Consider the following 15607-nt stretch of genomic DNA (forward strand, 5'->3'; position numbering starts at 1 on the left):
GCCCTGACTTTCTGCCAAGGGGAACCCAGGGCAGGAGCCAGCGCCCCTCCCTGGCGGGGCCAGTCTGGGAGGGCTAACATTGGAAGTCCGAGAGAGCCTAAGAATCCCGGCAAGTCCCCCAGTGATCTGAAGGACACCCTTTTATTTCCTTTCCGCGCCAGCAATTGAAAAGGGTACCCCCACTGGTACTGGATATCATTCTCTCTCAGAGCTATCAGCAACGGTTTCAGCGCTCTTCTGAGTTGCAGTGTCCTGCGTGATAAATCTTGGAGAAGGAGGATGGGGGAGCCCTGAAAAGTCAACTCCCCTGCCTCCCTGGCTTTGCGCATAATCATATCCTTTTCTTGGAAAAAGTGTATCCTGCACAGGACGTCGCGCGGTCTCGCTGGGTCTAGTGATCTCGGGCCCAATGTACGATGGATCCTGTCTATTTCAATGTATTTATCCGCCGGCCTCTGTAAGATATCATTGAAAAATTTCTGGGCCCACGCCTCCAGCTGCCTATTTTCCACCTTTTCGCTTAGACCTCTGATGCGCACGTTGTTCCTCCTGTGTCTGTTCTCTAGATCGTCCATGTGCGCAAAGAGCTCCTCTATCTGGGCGGCCTGGGTCTGGATAGCTTTTCTGTGGGACTCAGCGGTTTCTATTATTTTGTCTTGGAGGTCTTCTACCTCTGACAGGCGCTGGCCCACGTGCACTATGTCCTTCTGTAAAGCTGAAATGTCTCTCTTATGGGAGGCCTCCAACTTGAGCAGAGCTCCGTCCAGGTCCCCTTTAGTGGGGAGAGAACGCAGATGTGCCCTCCAGTCCCACTCCTCTCCTGCATCGCTGGAATTTGTGGGGCTGCGCTGGGAGTTGTGCCTGGGAGCATGTGGGGGTCTCATCGGGGTATCAGATGGGCTGAGGCTGGGGGACCCACTCCTACCCCCCCTCTGGCTGTCTGGAGTGTTTGCATTCTCAGCCTGGGTTGGGGCTGCTGCATATGGAGACTGGGACTGGGCTGTGTTGCCTGTGTCCTGGGGCTGGCTGCTGCTCTCTCCTCTCCCTGCTGTGTGGGGGGGGGGACAGGGGCTGACCTGCATCTCTTGTGTCCTGGGGCTGGCTGCTGCACTCTCCTCTCCATGCTGTGTGGGGGGACCTGGACTGACCTGTACCGCTCGTGCTCTGCAGCTGGCTGCTGCTCTCCCCTCTCCCTGCTGTGTGGAGCTTCAGCTGCGGTGAGTGCCTCTCGGTCTCTGCCCCCTCCGTCTCCTGGCCGGTGGATGTGTCCTCGGAGCTCCTTTCAGAGGTCGCCCCCGCCGCTCCTCTCCCTCCTGCAGCGCTGCCGCTCTTCCCGCTCTCCTCCCCGGCCGGCGCCATCTTGGATCCGGCGCTACGGCCGGTCTCCTCTCTCTGCGGCCGCAAATAATAGTCTAGGCCGCCCCTCTCGCTCCCAATCGGCTGCCCTGGCGTGCTCTGGGCTCTCCTGCGCCCCATTCTGCCTGTCTGGATCTTTTAGTGTGCCGGTATGCAGGGAAATATGGCCGTTGCCGCGGGAGCCCTCTTACAACCCGACTTGCCTCTCCATTGGCTAGCTCCGCCCCCCTCATTTAAAGGCTTTTTACATGGGTGGATAACTAGTTTTGATTTCCCGGGATCCAGCGAGAAGCTAAACAATTAGGCCAAATTCAAACGAGCATATGCACAATTGCGCGCTTCAGCCAAGCGTTTTTGCAGACCAAGTTGTGCTTTTTGTTTGCGAGTATTTTTCTGGCATGAGAGAGAGAGAGAGAAAGAGAGAGAGAGAGAGAACCTTCCCTATGCAGAGCATGGGTCATCTTGAAAAGTGCTCGAGTCTCCTATTGACTTCAATGGGGTTCGTTACTCGAACCGAGCTCTTGAGCATTACGAAAAGCTCGGCTCGAGTAACGAGCACCCGAGCATTTTGGTGCTCGCTCCTCTCTAGTGTAAATACATACCCCGACTGAATGACAAACGAGAATTTGTCCGCCTCTCGTTCGTCGTTAAGTTTCTGCATGCAGAAAACTAAACAACGGATCGGCCCGTGTAAACAGGCAGTCAATCACCTATGAAGACTGCCTGTTCCCTGTGAATGGAGGCAGGCATTCTGGAACGGTCCCTGGCCCCATCTGTCTCTGTTCACTAGCAATTATCGTTTCTCTGTAAAAGCACAGGAATGATTATCGCTTGGACAACCTCCCGGGCATCTGCGCCCAACAGGCTGCCCCATGTAAAAGCACCCTTGGTCCATAATTATAGTTCTTGTTGTTTTATGTATGCAATGTATTTAAATGCTTGTTTTATGTATGCAACACCCTGAAATTAACAACACTTAAAATAGCTGAGAGCTGTCCCTGATTGGTCCCTGCGCTGAGCCAATCAGAGGCAGCAGTCACTCACCCATTCATAAATTCATGAATGGGTGAGTGAGACCTTCCTCTGATTGGTGACGGCTGTGACAAATCAGAGGCAGCCCATTCAGCAGGCGGCGATTTAAAATCCCCGCCTGCTGAATACTACACAGAGCAGTTCAGGAGAACTGCCGGCCGGCCGCGGCTGAACCCCGGCTGCAGGAAAAAGGTGAGTATACTTTTCTTTTTAACTTTTACACATTTTAGGATGCTTTTCAGGGAAGGGCTTATATTTTAAGCCCTTCCCCGAAAATTCATACAGCGCTTGCCGGCAGCCCATTGCTTGCAATGGAGCCGGCTGTATTGCCGGCCCCTTTGACTTCAATGGTAGAACATTGTTCTCCTCTGCCACAGTTGTGGCACAGCTGTGGCAGAGGAGAACAATCTTTAGTATATGCTCTCAACGGGGTCGGCGCTGCTGCCGCCGGCCCCATTGAGCGCATATATAGAACACAACGATTCGCAGAATGCAGATAGGCACGTTCTGCGAATCGTTGTGTCCTATAATTTATCGCACATCCGCATAAAAAACGGACATGTGTCTGCTCCCAATGGGATGCATTGGGTCTATATATCTGCAGATCGGACCAAAAAACGCCCGTGTGACCGAGCCCTGAACCTGCAACCTTCAGGTCGTGAGCGAGAGCTTAGGAATAATAATAATAATGGGCTTGTGCTACAGCTGTCTGAAGCCAGTCTAAGTAATAGTAGCTTCAGTTCTATACATAAAGAAAATTGTGCCAATTATATGTATATTTGGGAAATGGTTAACAGGAGGGGGGGGGGGGGGGGAGGGCCTGCTGCTCTATTAGTCCTTTCTCTGTTTCCTTCCATCATTGTAAGAAATGTCATACTTCTGTTTTCTCTCTGCATTTAAATCAAGGACCAGGAGACTAGCTACACAATTATCAAGTCCAAGGAAACAGAAATCACAGCAGAGGGACTGAAGCCTGCGTCGTCCTACATATTCCAGATCCGAGCACGCACGGCCGCAGGCTACGGCGCCTTCAGTCGCAGATTTGAGTTTGAAACCAGCCCAGTGTGTAAGTCATTTTAATTACTGTCAGCTCATGTCCATGTAATAGTTAGCGGACAGAGTCAGCCGATCAATACCGTAACAGGGAACTGTCATTCTTACACTGCTCCAGATTTCCTCTCCCAGGCCCCATGTATTAAGTGAAAAGGCCTCATTCGTGTCATTCACTTGGATACGGTAACATGCTGTCTCATCCCGTTTCATCTGAGGGTGCGGGTATAAATGTCAGTCTCTTCTTTAAGTGGAATATTTAGAGAAAACTGCAACTTCAATGACATTGTTTGTACTTTGTTTGTTTCTGACCTTTTGTTACATTTTGAATATTGAAGTTTTTGCAACTATGTTGCCCTAAATTACAATTCCATTGGTTTACAGTTAGTTCAACCCAAAAAACCAAATGTAGGGAAGTCCTAATTGTCTCTCTAGTTTATTTTGTATGGAAATATAAAAGTGGCATCTCCTCTATTGGAGCCATATTATATATTCTAAGCCAATTCTCCTAGAACAATGTGTAATATTAACCCTTTCAAATCCAATTTGCATCATGGTTTTCCTAGGGGGCTTACTCTTTTTCTGCCGTTATACAACAGTGCTATCTGCTGGCTAAAGCCAGTACTGCATGAGGTGACACGTTGGATAGGCTCCAACAGCAGAGAGGCTGGCAATATACAGTAAGAGAACCCCGACGGACGTCTTCCAACATGGGAGCTGTACAGCCTTAAATCATAATGTCTTCAGACGTCAGAGAGTGGATTGGAATGGGTTAAAGCGTTGCAGACAAGATATCCAACCTGCATATTTGTGCTTCCCGCCCGAATAAAAGAACTTTTTGTCAGCGCACATTTACGCACAGACTTCTTCATTATAAGCAAATCTACAATTGCAATCCAAATTAGCTTTACTGTGCCGAATGCGCAGTAAATCCAATCCATTGATCTCAATGGATTCCTTCATATGTGTTATTTTTCTGCGTCAATTTCGAGCGTTCGTGCGTCCTATCTCGCGATAGTGAGTGTATATGCGCTCACACCTGTCTTTGGCCGCCATTAGCCAGTTATTTCTCACACACCATGCCAAAATCGACTGATTTTTTAGGTGGTAGTTGCTCTATTTAGAAATGGGGGTCACTTTTAGCACCCACTTGCAAGTAGAAAAAAGCTAGTTACTTCTTCCCTCAACTACAATGGCATGTGATAAAATGCCTGGAAATCTTATAGACTATATATTAACCCATTAGGGTACAGCCCTTCCTGTTTTTTATGATGGTCACTAAGGGACCTAAGCTTAGTCCATTGTAAAAATGCGACAACTTGGCTTGAGGCTGGTAGAAGACCCCCATGCTGGGAAGAGTCGGAGTTCAACTGGCTATAGACAGCCGGGTTCCTAGTCTAACGGCTCTTGTGAAAAATGCAACAGTATGGATGAAAAAGTTTCATGTACTGGAAAATGGTACGAATGGAAATTACAAATCATCCTGCCAAAAAAAAAAAAAATTTGCACAGTTCCATTAGCAAAAAACTAAAAATGTCATGGGTCTGGTAATCCAATGGTGTCAATAAAGTAGCAACACCTAAAAAAATGATATACATTTGGTATCACTGTAAAAGTAGTAATCAGACGAAGTTAATATGGCATTTATGCCATAAGATGAACCCCGTAAAAAAAAAAAATGGTGGAATTTCAGTTCCACCTCCCCCCCCCCATAATTAATAAAAGTCAAACAACACACTAAATGTCCCCCAAAGTTATACCATTACCAAATATAGCTCCTCCCACATCAAACAAGGTGTCACATGACTATGGCCAAAAAAATGGAATGCTATGGTTCTTCGGATGCAGCAAGGAAAAAAATGGAAAAAAAAATGGCCTGGTCATTAAAGCACAAAGTACGTCAATCACTAAAAGGTCAATGCTTTGGTTTAACTTTATATATAGAGCAGAATAAACGGTGCCACAGGCTTCTTGGATGGTTATGCAAGTGAAGTATTTTCTTTATTGGACAAATACGTGCCATGGTTCCAAAACGGGGAATTACCATGAAACTCAGCAAGCTTTCAGAAGTTTCACGATAATTCACTGTGCATGAAGCATGAAGAGACCCGAAGGCAGTCGAGGCCTTAAACTTACACACAGCAAATCCATTATGGGAATCAATAAGATTGGTGTAACCACTGGAGAAGTTGTTTTGGTTGAATTGACACGTGATTGACCATAGGGCTCCTGCAGCCGAGCATAAGCACATGTACGCTCGCCCCTACACAACGCATTTGCGCATATATTTGTCTGCTTTTTAAGTTCACAATAGCTGCGCTTTTACGCTTGCATAAAACCCAAAGAAGAACCAGACACAAGGCCGCGTGTACTTGGCCGTTTTCCCAGAAGCGCCATATCAAGATGTTCAACTATGCATCTGAACTTTCACTGTCTCAGGCCGGAAATCCGGACTTCCCATATATGGTTATGCTGTGAATTTTAGCCAATGAGCCCATCACCCATTTCTAGTGATGAGACCAAAGGGTATAAGATCCCATGTAATCTGTAATAAAGCGCAGCGCAGTCATGTCCCCATGTGAGGAATGATACCAGACCTCCGTGTGGTGTTTTCTTCTTTACCGCCAGCAGCGGGGCAAGTGGGGTGGGCCTGATTGGTGCTGTACTTAGAGAATTACCCTGACATTCTGATGACGAGGATCTTCTTTTGCCTTGGTAGCTGCCATGCAGATGTGGCAGGCAGGTGAGATGGCGGAATTTGTTTCAAAAAGGAGAAGGAGGAGGAAACTCGGCGATTCATTCTCTGGGGTCCCAGAGTGCCGGCCTCTGATCTATGAAATTTATCAGCAATTCCATCTCTACTCAATAGAAAAGGCTTCCAAAAGGAGACCCTACTAAGCACTCTCCAAATGTCTGCGTCCTGACAGGTGGCTGCGTAATTTAGCCATTTTTCACGCACATCTGTTCTTAGTTTGTGCGCATTTCCACATCCATATAGGCACCTATTGGGCCTTTGGTGCACAAATCCAAACAAAAATAGAGCATGTCGCGTATTTTCTGGGCACGGAGAAACGAGCAAACAGCCATTCAATGACATCATTGTCATTGGCTGTGATTGGCTGAAGGCATGTGTGTTTTCTGGAGGCGGGGATTTCAAGCTCTGCGTCCAGAAAGCAATGCTCTGCCGGGGACCAGGAGGGAGCGACAGCCTGCAGCAGCGCCGCAGAACGCCAGGGGAAGTGAGTAATGATTTTTATTCTTTGCTCCGCTGTATTCCCGGCGTATAAGGTGACAGTTGGGGGTCGTCTTATACGCCCCGTCGCCTTATACGCCGGTATATACGGTATATATTTTTATTGTAACACATTTCTGGATGAATTGCAGGGAAGGGCTTATATATTTAAGCCCTTCCCGACAATTCATCCAGCGCTGTCTGGCAGCCCATTGCTTTCAGTGGAACCTGCTGTATTGCTGGCTCCATTGAATTCAATGGGCTAACATCGTTCTTCTCTGCCACAGCTGTTACAGCTATGGCAGAGGAGAACGATCTTTATGCTGACAGTGCGGGGGGGGGGGCACTCTTGCCGCTATTGTGGCTTAATAGTGGGACCAGGGAACTTGAGATGCAGCCCAACATGTAGCCCCTCGCCTGCCCTATCCGTTGCTGTGTCGTTCCCATCACTTTCTTGAATTTCCCAGATTTTCACAAATGAAAACCTTAGCGAGCATCGGCGATATACAAAAATGCTCGGGTCGCCCATTGATTTTAATGGGGTTCGTTACTCGAAACGAACCCTCGAGCATCACGAAAAGTTCGTCCCGAGTAACGAGCACCCGAGCATTTTGGTGCTCGCTCATCTCTAGTAGGGAGTAATTAAAAGCAAGACCAGATAAAAAGAGACGAATGACCAGACTGCAAAAAAGAAGCCCCATCAGAGTTGGTTATAGTAGACGTCAATTAGTTACCTTTTGACTCGAATACCGAAAGCAGATGAGTCTGGAGGCCAAGTAGATAAGAGAAATACTTCACACACTTATTATACAGATTCCATTCATTATTAGATGGAGGGATATTTTGATCTACAGAAAGTGAGGAGAAAAGAAAAATTCTGATTTTCATTTGACCAGTTTTCTAAAAAATTGCGTGTTCGCTGTGTGTTGCTCATAACCAAAACTGTAATCTCTCTTTTCTGTCTTTCTACTTAGCATTTGCAGCAACTGGGGATCAGAGTCAGATTCCTATTATAGCCGTGTCGGTCACTGTGGGGATTATTCTTCTGGCTGGAATCGTTGGTTTTCTTCTCAGTGGAAGGTATGTGGGATTGTACTGAAGCCTCACAGATATAGCGTTTGCACTTTCTGAACCCTCCGTTCCGATATATGCTACAGCTATTGTAATGTTTGCTTCTTCATGTTTATGTTCAACAAAAGTAAAACTGGGCTGAAAGAATATCCGAGACAGATTTCATATAGAAAAGCACGAAAATCCAGAAAAGTTGGCCACTAAAAATATATAAAATGAGACAAATCAGAGAATTTCTTTAGAATATTGAACCCTTTGCAATCCAATTTTGGATTCAGGGTTTCCTAGGGGGCTTTCTCTTTCTGCCATTATACAATGGCACCATCTGCTGGCTAGAGCCAGTACTGCGGTAAGGGACATGCTGAAGAGGCTCCCCGACAACAGAGCGGCCAGTAATATACAGTAAGAATACCCTGTCGGATGTCTTCTGACATCGAAGCTGTACAGCCTTCAATCAGAATGTCTGAAAAAGTCAGACAGTGGATTGGAAAGGGTTAACCAAGAACCTATAGTGAACCTAAAGAGCCCTTGTACTCTTAGGGCCGAGTCACATGGGCGTATTTACGTAGCTTGTTATAGCTTCTTCTGATGGCGTGCTTTAGTCCAATTATGCGTCTGTGATAATCACGGCCGCATAACGGGATGAAATTAAACCATTGGTTTTGTTTTAATTAGCGGTATTCTTGTCCGTTAATAGTACGGGCGAGGATAAGACTTGCCCTATTTTCCCGCACGTAGTTAATACTACTTATGGGAAAGATAGGGCCGGACCTATTGTCCTGCTGAGGTTTTTTTTTTTTTTCAAACTTGGCGACTATGACTGCGCATAGTACTGTACTTTTTGCGCACACAAGGCCAGTTCGCACGTGACACATAGCTCATGTAAAGAAGGCCTTAATTGCTAGACACGCCCCTTCCGCGAATTTCGTGGCTATTTAAAGCCTAATCAGCTCCAGATGTCCAACCCTTCCCCTTCCGTATTTTCTTACTTCTCATGGACTTCTATGGGACTTTTGCTGTACAAAACACAGGAAAATAAAGCAGATCCTACTTTCCCCGCCCACGCAAAACGCCGTTATGAGAACGAGCCAATTAAAATCAATCAATTCTCTGTGTTTCGTTTTTGCATGCACAAATACCAGCGCAAACACGGTCATGTAAATAGGCCCTCGCTGTGAATTTGGGCATCTAAACCGTGGACCCATCTATATTTTTGTGGGCGTAAATACGCCCCAAAATAAGAAGGGAATATGCGATTTTCTGTCGCATAAATACGTTGTGAATTACGTTAACGAGATACTCAGATGCCTGTTGGAATGACCCTAAGAGTCCCCTTATTTAGTCCCTATTCCGCAGTCAATATGTGGGGCAGCTCTCATTTTTCACACTAGCGGTTTACTTGTTTAATATCAATTATTGCGCGATCCTTGGTGTAATATCAATCAGATTACATTCACTGGATTTGTGCCAGGGCACAGCTGCCAACATGAAAGTAGAAAAGCTTTAGTAAAGTATAGAGAAAAAGTAAAAAGTAGCAGCCTGAGGCTTTGATAACAGTGTGAGTCATTACCATCCGCTACACAGTGTGGTTGCCCTTATGTAGTCAAAATGCAGCCAAGCAGCCAAGACTCCAGTAAATAAAGCGCAGGTAAGCAGTAGCAAGTAGATCATTTTTAAAACTGCCCTCCTGCTTTTAACCCAATAACAAACATATGCCATAATGTACATGTGCATTGCCTGGTGGTGGGCTTTAATCTCATACTGTTGTACATGTACATCGTGGGATTAACCCATTGCAATCCAATTTTGGATTCAGGGTTTCCTAGGGGGCTTTCTCTTTCTGCCGTTATACAATGGCACCATCTGCTGGCTAAAGCCAGTACTGCGGTACGTGACATGCTGGAGAGGCCCCCAACAACAGAGCGACCAGTAATCTACAGTAAGAATACTCTGCTGCATGTCTTCCGACATCGGAGCTGTACAGCCTTCAATCAGAATGTCTTTAGACGTCAGACAGTGGATTGGAAAGGGTTAAAGCTACAATCTAGCCGCAGCAGGTTGGGTGCATGAATTCCCTAAAGAGTAGATGGAATAGTCTATAACTGCTTTTACAGTATCTTCTCATTTCCAGCATACATACTGCTCAATGTAGCGAATGTTTTGACATGGCGATCACGTGATTAACAGGCTCAGATCACCTCTGCAGCTGTTGCAATGGAAGACTACAAAAAAAGAAATAAAATATATATATATATATATAAAGAGTAGTGTTGAGCGTACTGAACAAGAAGGACCCTGCTTCAGGTCAAACATTGGCTTGGCAGGATCCCAAACTGAGCTTTTACCAAAGTTCTTCCCGAAACAGGGGTCTACTGGTTTGGATCGTTCATCACTAACCATGAACACTGATGTATATCATTGTCTAAGGGCCATAAAAGTCCTGTATAACAACTTCGGAGTGGTATACAGGGTTTTTATGGCTGTTAGACAGTGTTCTACAACAGTTTTAGAGGTTTTGGTGAACTTCTGGTTTGGTTCAAACTAAAACAAAAAAAGGTTTGGTACGGTGTTAGTCAGTAGAGCAAAGTGTGATTGAAACCAAGTAATCATGTAGATAGGATACGTTTTAATGGCTAACAAAAAAACGTGATGTTATAGTAAGCTTTTTGATCTTCTATCGTTCCTTCATCGGGCTAGAATGGAACTGGTTTGGATGGGGTACATATATAATATACAAATACAGAGAGGACACCCCTCTTGATTAAAATACAAATGTTCACACAGAATTTTGAGACAGTTTTGCGCTCAAAACTTAAAACAACAGACAAACTGAACTGAGAGATAAATACTTAATAAGTCCACTGAGCTCAGGAATGTGACAGTTTTATGATATATCACTGGAGGAGAAGATGGCCTGACTAAGGCTAATGTATTTTGTCCATGTATTGCAAGCAGAGTCGCTGGAAAAACCTATAATGCTTGAACAGATTAGTGGCAAAAGAAGACCCGGCAGCCAAAGAACACGGTGGCTGATACTGTCAGAGCTGATACTAGTATGGTTATAACACAAGTGAAAGAAGTAGTGTAAAACCAAAAAACATAGAGGGAGCTTGCCTTTAGGGTCGCCGAGGGTCGTGAACAACTAAACGGCTAACAACAACAATGTATGAACAACACTGTTATGACACTATATGTTGAGTGTATATATCTGTATATATTTGATATCTACAATGTTAACTTGGCATATTTGGTAAGCTGTTGCACTGGCTAAGATGTTTCATGGCAGGAAAAGAGCTTTGTTGGGGTGCTCTCATATCTGGAGAGCAGTACCATATTTGACGCCTAAAGCTGGGCATGAAGACTGGCAAACTTCAGAGGAGAGAACAGGCAAACAGACCTTTTTTTGCTCAAGGTGAACATCCTCATTCTAGTAAGGGGGAATACAGGACAATGGGCTGTTTAATATCTCACTGTCCACTCCTAACTCAGGGATTTGCTTAACAAACTAATAGGCAGTTCTGCAAACTGAGTCATGGACATTAAAAGATATGTGGGGCAATAGAACAGTGTTACATTTGATTAGGGGAGCTCAATAGTTGGAGTGTGCGCCATTCTTTCCACACTCAGGAACAGAGACTTTAAAAACTTTTACGTTTCAGGCATCTATAATTCTCTATTTAGTTTTCTAAATTAAAATTTAACAGAGGCAGTGAAGTCCAACTAGTTTGGAAAGAACTGACTATGTGGACCCTTGACCAAAAAATATAATAAAATATAACTTTTATTAAAGAAATAACTAAAAGGAAGAACAAACACACATAAATCTAGATCCAGGAAAACCCGTGGAACCGATAAAAATGTATTGATACCACTGTCCATAAACAGTAATGGACCGATCAGTCTGAGTATCGTTATGACTCAGCCATTTAGTGTATTCGGTCTCTATGCAGAATCTGACAGGATTATCAGAATCTATTGCATACACGTCAACCTAATCAAAGGATGAAAAAGTGACATAAGTCCGACAATTGGATGTTACAGGACGTGACCTAGACTCCAGTGATCAGGTTCAGTGATGTATACGTCGTTCACATCAGGAAAATAGTCTATGCCGGACCACTAACAATTATAAGCGTAACCCAACGCGTTTCTCCCACAACGTGGGTTCATCAGGGGTTTCAATGCGCAAAAGATGGTAGTTTACTGGTTTAATGACACCCAGTCAGAAATCGGATAGTGGTACAAAAATAAAAAATTGATGAAGCCTCAAAATGTCCAGCACTGTCAAATAAATGACACACTGGATATAGAGGGATCAATCAGAGTAGAACTGTCATTTCCACTGGTGACAATTATATTACTAGATAGATCGTTGTCACCATATAAGATAAATGAACTGACAGGACTACGGAAACCCTACTACTACAATGGTAGAAATAAGAGTAGGGTACAGGTAAGAAAAATTTCTACCCTTTAGGCGAGAAAAAATTATACTTTCTCAGGGATAATAGTCCCGAGTACAGAAAGATAGAAGAATTTTAGCCGTTAAGTCAAAGAGTATCCCGAGGGCAAAATTTTTTGCAATCGGGTCCCTGGATACTCAAATGGCATATTCACAGCAGCCCAGACTAGCCGCCTTTTGGATAGCCATCCGATAAATTTTAGCTCTAGACCTACAAGGAAAATTCCTAAGACCTATAATAGTCCCTCAATAGAGTGGTAAGAGAATCCTAAAACCTATATTAGTCCCTCAATAAGGTGGTCACTAAGTCAGAGCCTTAATAAGCAAAAACTGAAATCAAACAAATGAACAAAACGGCGGCATGTCAGCCCTAGTGGTGGACTGACATGCTGTCAGTCCACCACTAGGGCTGACATGCTGCCGTTTTGTTCATTTGTTTGATTTCAGTTTTTGCTTATTAAGGCTCTGACTTAGTGTCAGTCCACCACTAGGGCTGACATGCCGCCGTTTTGTTCATTTGTTTGATTTCAGTTTTTGCTTATTAAGGCTCTGACTTAGTGACCACCTTATTGAGGGACTAATATAGGTTTTAGGATTCTCTTACCACTCTATTGAGGGACTATTATAGGTCTTAGGAATTTTCCTTGTAGGTCTAGAGCTAAAATTTATCGGATGGCTATCCAAAAGGCGGCTAGTCTGGGCTGCTGTGAATATGCCATTTGAGTATCCAGGGACCCGATTGCAAAAAATTTTGCCCTCGGGATACTCTTTGACTTAACGGCTAAAATTCTTCTATCTTTCTGTACTCGGGACTATTATCCCTGAGAAAGTATAATTTTTTCTCGCCTAAAGGGTAGAAATTTTTCTTACCTGTACCCTACTCTTATTTCTACCATTGTAGTAGTAGGGTTTCCGTAGTCCTGTCAGTTCATTTATCTTATATGGTGACAACGATCTATCTAGTAATATAATTGTCACCAGTGGAAATGACAGTTCTACTCTGATTGATCCCTCTATATCCAGTGTGTCATTTATTTGAGTACTGGACATTTTGAGGCTTTATCAATTTTTTATTTTTGTACCACTATCCGATTTCTGACTGGGTGTCATTAAACCAGTAAACTACCATCTTTTGCGCATTGAAACCCCTGATGAACCCACGTTGTGGGAGAAACGCGTTGGGTTACGCTTATAATTGTTAGTGGTCCGGCATAGACTATTTTCCTGATGTGAACGACGTATACATCACTGAACCTGATCACTGGAGTCTAGGTCACGTCCTGTAACATCCAACTGTCGGACTTATGTCACTTTTTCATCCTTTGATTAGGTTGACGTGTATGCAATAGATTCTGATAATCCTGTCAGATTCTGCATAGAGACCGAATACACTAAATGGCTGAGTCATAACGATACTCAGACTGATCATCGGTCCATTACTGTTTATGGACAGTGGTATCAATACATTTTTATCGGTTCCATGGGTTTTCCTGGATCTAGATTTATGTGTGTTTGTTCTTCCTTTTAGTTATTTCTTTAATAAAAGTTATATTTTATTATATTTTTTGGTCAAGGGTCCACATAGTCAGTTCTATTTAGTTTTCAAAACATTGTTTGCATTTCTTATATGTCTTTATTTTATCTTCTCTTTATCTTTTTTTTTTGTAATCACTGCATTGTTTTGTATTAAAGTCTAAAAGCCCATTAAGACTCAACGATTCTCGCTCGAAATTCGCTTAAGGCCGTCTTTTGAGCGAGAATCGTTGAGTCTAAATACGTGACCATCGTGCAGCTTTTTGTTAACAATTCGCTTATTGTTGTCTCTCAGCAAGCTGAAAGACAACGATGAGCCTTATCAGTGCCTCGGGTTGAGTTCTCAGCGGAATATCGCTGATACTATTGTTTAAGCTGGTATCCCCCTCAGAGACCATAACAGAAGTATGAAGAAGACAGCACTCCAGCTGTGTTTTGCATACCCCGCTCGAGCGTTCAGCTGTATAACAGCTGAGTGCTCTATGAACACAGCATAAGTATGCAGAAGACAGCGCTCCAGCTGTGTTCTGCATACCTCACTCGGAGCGCTCAGCTGTATAGCAGCTGAGCGCTCCAAGAAGACAATTGTATGCAGAAAATAGCTGTCCCGCTTGTCTTCTGCATACAGTGTGAGCCTTCATTTACACACTTATGCAAAGTAAATGCTCAAAACCGTCACTCAAACTGCCGTTTGAGCAAATTTTGAGCAATCATCCTGCCGTGTAAATGCACTCAACAATTATTGTTCAAAAGATAACTTTTGAGCAAATTTTGAGCAATAATCGTTGTGTCTAAATGGGCCTTAAGAACTTGTGACTCTGATTCTAAGCCTTTGGAGGTGTTAACCCTTTGATTGCTGGAGATGAGTGTAGGTCCCTTGACCTTCTCCAGGGGTGGTGGCAGTAAGAGTTTATATTATACAATATTCAACAAATAGCTACAGTGGATATAATAAGTCTACACACCCCTCTTAGAATTATTGCAGCTTTATTTCCACATCCAGTGTGACCCGTTATTTGTACTATTTCATTGAAAAACCAACTGAATCTTTTTTGGAGTGCAAAAGCACTCCAAATCTGTCAGATTGCAAGGTTGCCTCATGTGTAGTGCCCTCTTTAGGTCAACCCACAGATTTTCAATAAGATTCAGGTCTGGGGTCTGACTGGGCCTTTCCAAAATTTGACCTTCTTGTGGCTAAACCATTCTTTTGTTGATAAGGAGGTCTACTTTGGGTCATTGTTGTTCTGAAAGGTGGAATTCCTCTTCATCTTTTATAGCAGAGGCCTGAAGGTTTTATGCCAAAATGGACTGATATTTGGAACTATTCATAATTCCTTACACCTTGACTAAAGCCCCAGTTCCATCAGCAGAAAAGCATGCCCAAAGCATAATGCAGCCTCCACCATCTTCATGGTGGAGGCATATTTTGGTGATGGCAGTGTTGGCTTTACACCAAACATACCTTTTGGAATTATGGCCAAAATAGTTTAACCTTGGTCTCATCAGACCAGAACACATTCTCCCACCAATTTTTTGCAGACTTGATGTAGGTTTTGGCAAAATGTAGCCATCTGGGATGATTTTCTTTACCCCCATACCCCACAACCTGGACATATGAAGAATAAGGTAGATGGTTTATCACATGCACTACAAAACCAGTACTTGTTAGAAACTCCTGCAGCTCCTTCAATGTTGCTGTCGGCCTCTTGGCCGCCTTCTGGATCAATTTCTTCTTGTCTTTTCATTAATTTTTGAGGAACGTCCAATTCTTGGTAATGCCACTGTTGTGCCAAATTTAATCCACTTCTTGATGCCCATCTTCACTGTGTCCCATGGAATATGTAATGTCTTGGAGATGTTTTGTTCCCCTC

The 15607-nt window shown here is 44.0% G+C and overlaps 1 protein-coding gene across 3 annotated transcripts in view; it reads left to right on the forward strand.

Moving 5' to 3' along the window:
* EPHA5 (EPH receptor A5) overlaps nucleotides 1–15607 on the forward strand; it is a 450721-nt gene that overhangs the window by 377959 nt on the left and 57155 nt on the right. For all 3 annotated transcript variants that reach the window (XM_066574297.1, XM_066574298.1, XM_066574299.1), the window contains exons 7-8: nucleotides 3295–3454; nucleotides 7645–7750. In XM_066574297.1, the coding sequence (XP_066430394.1) occupies nucleotides 3295–3454; nucleotides 7645–7750 (266 nt within the window). The remainder of the gene's footprint in view (nucleotides 1–3294; nucleotides 3455–7644; nucleotides 7751–15607) is intronic.

This window comes from Eleutherodactylus coqui, chromosome 7 (assembly GCF_035609145.1).
Source record: "Eleutherodactylus coqui strain aEleCoq1 chromosome 7, aEleCoq1.hap1, whole genome shotgun sequence".
NCBI classification, from domain to species: domain Eukaryota; kingdom Metazoa; phylum Chordata; class Amphibia; order Anura; family Eleutherodactylidae; genus Eleutherodactylus; species Eleutherodactylus coqui.